Source organism: Galeopterus variegatus, unplaced genomic scaffold (genome assembly GCF_000696425.1).
Source record: "Galeopterus variegatus unplaced genomic scaffold, G_variegatus-3.0.2 Scaffold9016, whole genome shotgun sequence".
Lineage (NCBI taxonomy): Eukaryota > Metazoa > Chordata > Mammalia > Dermoptera > Cynocephalidae > Galeopterus > Galeopterus variegatus.
Genome location: NW_007735127.1, coordinates 52492 through 61692, shown reverse-complemented (window position 1 = coordinate 61692; position 9201 = coordinate 52492). Strand labels below are relative to the sequence as shown.

The following is a 9201-nucleotide window of genomic DNA, read 5'->3' as shown; positions in this document are numbered from 1 at the left end:
AAAAAAAAAAAAAACCAATGGGGAAAAGTTAGATTATTCAGTAAAAGATGTTAGAACATTCAGCTGGATATTTTGAATAAATAAAAAAGTTGAATTCTACAAAATGTATCAAGATAAATTCCAGAAAGATAAAAAATTTAGGCCTACGCCTGATGCTTTATCTGTTTCAGGACAGGGTTGGGCAGAGTGTGGGCTGCAGGAGGTGGGGGCTGGAAGTCTCCACTGACAGTGGCCTTATCATTCCTGCAGGGTATTTTCATTAATGACTGGCTTTACCTGCTCTTCTTCCAATATGTTGCACACCAGTTTAATTTCTGTCAGTTACCAGGCCTTGATGTCATCTAGGCCCTGAAATTGTGTTATCAAACTAACATTCATTGTCAAATCTTTACAAAATAAACCTATTTTATTTCTCCTCATCCTAAAAAAAAAAAAGAAAAAGAAAATGGAGCCTAAAAAAATTGTAAAATCATAAACATACCAGAAGAAAACATAAATATTTTTACAATCTTAGACAAGGTCTTTCTGAGCATAATATGAAAATCAAAGAGCCATAAAGGAAAAAATTGATATATCTGATTTTATAATGTTTTAAATTATTGGCAAGACAAAAAGAAACCATAAAGACAAAAGTCAACAAGCGAGGGGAAAATATTTGCAACACAAAATAGAGAAATAACATTAATATAAGTAATATACAAAAAGTTCTGAGTAATCAGTGGGAGAAAGACAACTCAGTAGCAAAACTGGCAAATGACAAGAACAGGCAATTTATAGAAGAGGAAAGATAAGTGTCCAATACACACATAAAAAAAAATACTTGTCCACATTAATAAAAAAATGCAAAATACAACAATTTAATATCTTTTTTTTTTGGCCTATGAGATTATACAAGAGTTTTTCTTCTTGACACCAACCTAACACCTATTGGGTGTCCTAGAATTCAATTCAATTCTGACCCTAACTACCTGGAGTTGGCATCAGACTCCACAAGTTCAAGGGCTCAGTCTCACAATACTGCCCTCACTTCGGGTGCCAGTCCCAAGTATTAGGTCCTCAGGTTATCCGCACTTCTGTCTAACTGGACTACAGTGTCTGAGGTTCCCACAATTCCCCTTGTCATGTTTGATAATTTGCTAAAATGAACCACAGAACTCAGGAAAACATTTTACTTACTATTAGTGATTTATTATAAAGGATACAGATAAACAGCCACATGAAGAGGTACATAGGGTGAGGTCTGAAAGCATCCTGAGTGCAGGAGCATCAGTCACCGTGGAGTGGGGATGCACTACCCTCCTGAAATACAAATGTGTTCGTCGATTCAGAAGCTCTCCAAATGCCATCATTCAGGGGTTTTTACCGAGGTGTCAGCACATTGGCACAATCAATTATTAACTCTATCTCCAGTCCCTCTCCTCTCCCGAGAGGTTGGGAGAGCGGGGCTGAAAGTTCCAGGCTCCTAATCAAGGCTTGGTCTGTCTGGTGACCAGCCCCCATTCTGAAGCTGTCTAAGTAGGGCCCTGGCAAGAGTTGCCTCATTAAAACAAAAGATGTTCTTATTGCCCCTATCACTCAGTAAATTACAAGAGTTTAGGAACTCGCTGTCAATAACCAGAGACAAAGACCAAAGATCTGTCTACGATAACACAGATTATCAAACATTTAAAAGATAGTGCTATGGTAGGAGAAGTTTAGATTCTACAGTGAAACTGCCTGGATTCAAATCTCAAATCTACTACATAAATTTGGGCAAATCACGTAATTTTCACTAAACCTTAGTATTCCCATCTGTTATATGGGAATATTTCATATGGCTATTTTGAGGAAATATAAGATTAAACATTTTCACTGCCTGGCCATGATAAAGGTAAGTCTATATGTGAATGGATTCTGATCCCTGACAGAGCACTTACAGCAAAAGTTGGGGATTTTTGATAAGTTGTTTTCTTCTAATGACATGACTACTTCAATACAACCTTAATTGCCAAGAATTTCATTCTTACCCCTCTATCCTTTCCTCAGAGAAACTGAAAGAGTTTAAATTCTGAGTTTCATGTTTAATTAAGAAAATGGCCTCAGATGTTCAAAGTCATAAAATACTAGCCCTACTCTCATGAGGTTCTTTTTTTTTTTTTTTTCGTGGCTGGCTGGTAAGGGGATCTGAACCTGTGACCTTCATCCCGTCAGTACCATGCTCTCACCAAATAAGCTAACCGGACGGCCCTATGAGGTTCTTGTTAGAGTTCACAAATAATTACTTGTTCATTGATTGGAGAAATGTTTTTCAGTGTCAGTTTGGCATTTTGAAGAGGAGAGTCTTGAATGTTATTATTTATCTTGAATATTTGATTTTCTTTAGCAGCTATTTTATTTTCAGGTTCAGATCTTGGAAAAAAACAAGAGATTCAACGGACAGAGAAGAAAATCCCAAGGTTTTAGTAACTGCATTCTGATCAAATTTCTACCCCATTTGGTGAGCTGAAAAACAGATAAAACTGAAGAAACCAAACCTTTACCGCTGAAATGGACCAACTATAACAATTAACCCTAAAATATGTCTTGCTGTAGAGAAATGCTTGTCATAGACTAAATTCTGGACCACTCTTACAGATAATCTCCTTGTTTAAAAAAAAATTTTTTTTTCTAGACAGTCCTCCTTACTAATTAATTTGATGAAATGGATTTATAAGATTTTTTAAAAATGTGTTAGCCAAGGAGTGGCAAAATCCATATAAGGATTAACACTCACTTTTAAACATACAAATACTATCCAAATAAAAAGAATGCCATTGTATTAACATAACAATTAGATGACAACAGTGTGTGTGAGTATATATATGTGTGTACATGTGAAAGTATACAGGTAAACGGCACATTTGAGATTATAGTAGTTTTTGAAATGAACTCATATACTGCTATACCCAAATGATTATATGCAGTATTCCTATCCAGAAAATGTTATATACTCCTTTGAGAGAAATTGATGGCTGTTAGTGGAAGAAAACAAACTGTTTTTCCTCTCAACTCTTACATTCAACACAGAACACTTCTGTAACCAGATGTGGGGGGGGTCCCCACATACCAAACAATTCTCCAGCCAACACCAACTGTGTGTCATATAATTCAACTCAATTCTGGGCTGGCCAGTTAGCCCAGTCAGTTAGAGTGTGGTGTTACAACACCAAGGTCAAGGGTTTTGTTCCCCATGCCAGCCAGCTGCCAAAAAACAAATTCATTCATTCAATTCTAACACTGCCTTAGGTGCACAACCCCCTCCTTGGGTTTGATTAATTTGCTGGGACTGCTCGTGGAATTCAGGGAAACACGTTTGCCGGTTTATTATAAAGGATACAGATAAACAGCCAGATTAAGGGGTATATAGGGCGAGGTCTAGAAGGGTCCCAACCGCAGGAGTAACTGTCCCTGTGAAGTTTGGTACACCACCCTCTCAGCACATGGAATCACCAACCTGGCGGTTCACCAAATCTTGTTGTCCAAGAGTTTTTATAGAGCTTGATCTCCAGCCCCACGCCCTCCCACAGGTCAGTGGGTGGGGCTGAAAATTCCAACCCTCTGATCCTACAAAAGTGATCTTTCTCTGGTGACTGGCCCCATGCTGAAGCAATCTAAGGGCTCCTCCTAAGTAACCTGATTAGCATTGACTCAGAAATTATCAAAGAAGCTCGTTATGAATAGGAAAAGATACTCCTATCACTCAGGAAATTCCAGGGGTGTTAAGAATTTTATGACAGGGAACCAAGGACAAAGACCAAATACATTTCATGTTATACCACAATGGCAGATATTAATAGTAATTTACAAGTGAAATGTAACAAGAAATCAAGTATCCTGGTTCATATGGTATATCCACCTTCAAGAAGGCAGCCAACAGCTGTTCCTAGCTACAAGTTTCAGTGTTTACACCTCACCACCTATTTGTTGTGCTTTTTTTGAGCATGTGACTAAGCTTTCCGTTTTCTAAAACTAGCTTAAGATATATTTTGCTGGTAAACAGTGTTAAATAAAAGTTATAGGAGGCCATTATTTGGGAGTTCCTGCACTAGGCCCCAATAGACCAGACTAAAAATCCACCCCTGCTAAATTCCACCTCACCAAATCTGAACCAAGTTGTGGTCTGACCTTCAGGAAATGAGGAAACAGAGATAACAACCAATTTCCCAAACAGGCCAGTTTAAATCTTCAATAGGCATGATAATAAAGTACCCTCTGCTTTAATCCTTACCCAAAGAGGATATAGTCTGAAGTAACCTGATGTTAAATAATCAGTTATTTTTCTGTTGTCTGTCTCTCTGTCCCCACCTTACAAGGAAAGTAACTTTGAAATGACCAATCTGCTTTTTGTTCGTTTCTGCTTTTGTAACCAAGCCACAAAGATCTAATTGAGTTCAGTTGCTCATCGAGCCAAGAAACAATCTGAGACAAAAATTAGTGCCAGGAAGAAGGATCTATTACAGCAGACAGAGCATGTGAGCAGAGTAGCAATGTTAGCCCGCCTCCCTGACTGGCTAAATTTTAGGGTTTTTAAAGGGAAAAAAAGAATGTGGGTATGCACAGGGAGGGAGCAAGGACGGAGGTGTAATCATAGCGTTTGCAGGTGGCTTGAGTCAGAGGTCACGATTCCATGATGAACAAGGTTCTTGGCATCATGGGTTCTGTGCCTGGTAGTGCTCTGGTGAGCCTCTAGTCCCTGATGTTATTTCGAGGCTGGAGTCATTATTTCCTGGGGAGAAAACTCAAAGGTGATAACCTTAGCCAAGCATCATTGGAATGTTAAAGTACCCAACTCAGACCTTTGACTAATGTGCATGCCTAACACAATCTTGTCTAAGCAAGAGTATAGGTTAATAATCATCTTGTCCTTTCTTTCTTTGGAAAACCTTTGTTCAAGAAGGTAGATTAGGCGGCCCAGCTGCCAAAAAAAAAAAAAAGATTGATTAGGAAAACGGGAAAACAGGAGAGATACTCAGCTCTGATTCATAACCCTTAAGCATATGGAAGCTATATAATTGGGCACAGAGATGTTGCTGCTGACTCTGGCCCCCATCATCAGTCTTTTCCCTCTCTACTGGGTCTTTCCCATTCAGCATGTGAACAGCTGTGACTCTGTGATGCCTGAAAATCTCTTGACCCCACTTCTGCCTTCAGCTAGTGCCCCATTTCTCCTTGTCCTGTTACAACAAAACTCCTCAAAAGATTGCTGTATACTTGTTATTTCCAATTTCTTCCTTCCAATTTTCCTTTGAACCCTCTACAATTAAGTTTTCGCCCCCATCTTTCACAAGAACAGCTTTATCAAGGTCCCCAAAGCATGTTTCTGAATTCAGTGGTTGATTCATAGTTCTCATCTTACTTGACCTCTCAAGGTATCTGACAAACTCATTTTTCTTTCTTCTTTGAAATGCTTTCCAGGACACCAAACTTGCTTGGTTTTCCTCTTACCTTTTTTTTTTTTTTTTTTTTTTTTTTTTTTTTTTTTCCGTGTCCGGCAACGGATCGCAACCCTCAGTGTTGCCCCCGTACCGGACCGGGGACCAGCAACGGGATTGCAACCCTCGGCGTTGCTCCCGCGCCTCGCTCAGCCAGTGAGCGGGAACCGGTCTGTATGTGGGATCCGAACCCTCGGGTGGGAGCGCCGCTGCACTTCCCAAGCGGCGCACTATCCAGTGCGCCACCGGGCCGGCCTTCCTCTTACCTTTTTTTTTTTTTTTTTCCGTGTCCGGCAACGGATCGCAACCCTCAGTGTTGCCCCCGTACCGGACCGGGGACCAGCAACGGGATTGCAACCCTCGGCGTTGCTCCCGCGCCTCGCTCAGCCAGTGAGCGGGAACCGGTCTGTATGTGGGATCCGAACCCTCGGGTGGGAGCGCCGCTGCACTTCCCAAGCGGCGCACTATCCAGTGCGCCACCGGGCCGGCCTTCCTCTTACCTTTTTGGCTGCTCCTTCAACATCTCCTTTGCTGGTTCTTCCTTATCTACCCTACTGCTTACTACTGAAGTGGCCAGAACTTAGTCTTTGGTTCTTTTCCTTTTTAAAAAATCCAGTCTCATGGTTTTAGATATCATCTTTACATTGACATTCACCAAATATATAAAGAAAGCTGAACTCCAGACTCACATACTAACTGCCCACTCAATATGCTCACTTGGATATATAATAGGATATCAAACTTAACATTTGCACCTAATTTCTCCCCAAATCTGCTCTTCCTAAAGTCTTCCCCATATGAATAAATAGCAACTCCATTTTTCTGGTTGCTTTTTCTCTCACACCCCACATCTAATATGTCAATAAAGTCTTTGGCCATAATTTCAACATATTTACAATCTAGTTTCTTGCCTGGATGCTGTTAGCTTCCTAACAGGTCCCTCTTCCTTAATTCTGCTCATGTTCTCCTTCAATCTACTCTCAGCATAGCAGTTAGAGTGATGTCAAGTATATCATGTTACTTTTCTGCTCAAAACTTTCCAATGGCCTCCCATCTCAGTTAAATTTTTAAAAAGGTCAAGTCCTTACAATGGTTATAAGTAGGATGATTCCATGTCACAGGTTGTCCAGGACAGTTTCAGTTTCTATTTGCCTAGTGTAATTATTAATAGTTCCCATCCCCACCTTTCACTCTAAAAGTCTCCCAATTTGAACACTAAATTATAAATGGTATCTTAATTTATTTTCTGATGCTATAACAGAGTGCCACAGACTGGGTAGTTCATAAAGAAAAGAAATTTATTTCTCAGAGTTCTGGAGGCTGGGGAGTCTAAGAGCATGGCGCTGGCATCTGGAGAGGGTCATCCTATGGTGGAAGGCAGAAGTGAGCACACAAGAGACAGAAGAAATCAGGAGAACTCATTTTATAACAAACCCACCCACTCCTGCGATAAAGCATTAATCCATTCATGAGGGCGGATCCCTCATGACATAATCACCTCTTAAAGGCCCCACATCAATTAAATCTCAACGTGAGTTTCAGAGAGAACAAACATTCAAATGAGAGCATATGGTCACTCAGCTCAGAGGGCCCTAATCAATCTGTACCACACCTCTCCCCCCGTCTTTTAGCTCTCTGACTTCATCTCATGAGTTTCAGAGAGAACAAACATTCAAATGAGAGCATATGGTCACCCAGCTCATAGGGCCCTAATCAATCTGTACCACACCTCTCCCCCCGTCTTTTAGCTCTCTGACTTCATCTCCTATTACACTCTCTATTGCTTTCTTCATTCAGGCTATCCGGCCTTGCTATTTGAACATGCAACACCTGCTTCCACATGTTCCCTCTACCTAGAAGTACTCTTCCCAGGTACCTTTACAGCTTGCTCCCTTACTTCCTTCATGTCTTTGCTCAAACATCACCTTCTTAAAAGTCCTTAACTGACCACCTTATTTAAAATTGTATTCTGTTCTCTCTCTGTCCTAACCTTACCCATCCCCGCTTCATTTATCTCCCTAATATTGAATATGGTTTGAATTGTTTGTCCCTCCAAAGCTCATGTAGAAGCTTAATCCCCAATATGATATTTGAAAGGTGGGACCTTTAAGAGGTGATTGGACCATGAGGGCTATGCCCTCATGAATGGATTAATCTATTCATGGATTAGTGGGTTAATGAATTAATGGGTCATCACAGGAGCAGACTGGCTGCTTTATAAGAAAATTGTAGAGCATGCTCTTGCCCCCACCACATGATGCCCTACACTGCCTTGGGACTCTGCAGAGAGTGCCCACCAGGAAGAAGGCTTTCACCAGATGGCCTCTAAAACTATAATAAATAAATATATTTTCTTTATAAATTACCCAGTTTCAGGTATTCTGTTATAACTGACAGAAAACTGACTAATATAGTACTTATCTCCCTCTGACATCCTAATTTACTTCTTCATTTTGTTTATTGTCCTTCTCCCTCCACTAGACTGTGAGCTCCATGAGGAGCACTCCTGTATCCTCAGCAGTTAGAACAGTGCTTAGCACACAGTAGGTGTTCAGTAAATATTTGTTGAGCAAACAATTGAATTTATTATTAGTATCATTATTATAGTTGAATGGGCAAAGGTAATTACTTTTCAAACGAGAAAATATTGTCTAATAAACACAAAAAATGTGCTATGCTTCACAAGTACTCAAACAGATACTAATTGAAGCAACAATGTGATGCCATGTCCCAACTAACAAATTAGAAAGATTACAAAAGGACAGTATTTGATACTGATGAAAATATAATGAGATGCACTCTCATACCTTTCTGGTGGAAATACAAACTGGTTCATTTTTTCTGGAAAGCAAATTGGCAAAGTGTTTCCAGAGGCTTAAAACACTTGGATTGTGGGTTTGTTTGTTTTTGTGGTTTTTTGATGTATTGATTTCATAATTAAAAAATAATCAGAAGTATATTAAGTATATATGCATATAGATATTTATTACAGCATTATTTGCAATCTTAAAAAACTAAGTATCGGGCCGGCCCAGTGGCGCACTGCTACAGTGCTGCCGCTTGGGAGCGCGGAGGCGCTCCCGCCGAGGGTTCGGATCCCACATACAGACCGGTTCCCACATATAGACTGGTTCCCGCTCACTGGCTGAGCGAGGTGCAGGCGCAACACCGAGGGGGGCGATCCCGTTGCTGGACACAAAAAAAGACAAAAAGGAAAAAAAAAAAAAAAAAACTAAGTATGAAAATAGTTAAATAACATTATGTCCTTATGAAAGAATATTATGCAGTCTTTAAAAACAGTGTTTAAGGGCTGGCTGGTTAGCTCAATTGGTTAGAGCACAGTGTTGTAACACCAAGGTCAAAGGTTTGGATCTCCGTATTGGCCAGCTGCCAAAGTAAATAAGTAAAAATAAAAAAAGTGTTTAAGAATTACTTTAAAGTGCTGGCCGGGGGTCAGCCTGTGGCTCACTCAGGAGAGTGTGGTGCTGATAACGCCAAGGCCATGGGTTCGGATCCCATATAGGGATGGCCGGTTGACTCACTGGGTGAGCGTGGTGCTGACAATACCAAGTCAAGGGTTAAGATCCCTTTACCGGTCATAAAATAAAATAAAATATAAAATAAAAAAATAAAACAAAACAAAATAAAATAAAATAAAAAATAAAGTGCTGGCCAGTTAGCTCAATTAGTTAGAGCATTGCCTTGTAACACCAAGGTCAAGGTTTAAGATCCCCATACAGGCCAGCTACAC

At 40.2% G+C, this 9201-nt stretch overlaps 1 protein-coding gene across 1 annotated transcript in view; it reads left to right on the top strand.

Moving 5' to 3' along the window:
• Positions 1-7102, top strand: part of LOC103608959 (solute carrier family 22 member 4-like) — a 23237-nt gene extending 16135 nt beyond the window's left edge. Inside the window, exon 6 of the mRNA XM_008593344.1 lies at positions 7082-7102. Within this exon, the coding sequence (XP_008591566.1) occupies positions 7082-7102 (21 nt within the window). The remainder of the gene's footprint in view (positions 1-7081) is intronic.
• Positions 7103-9201: the final 2099 nt, after the last annotated feature.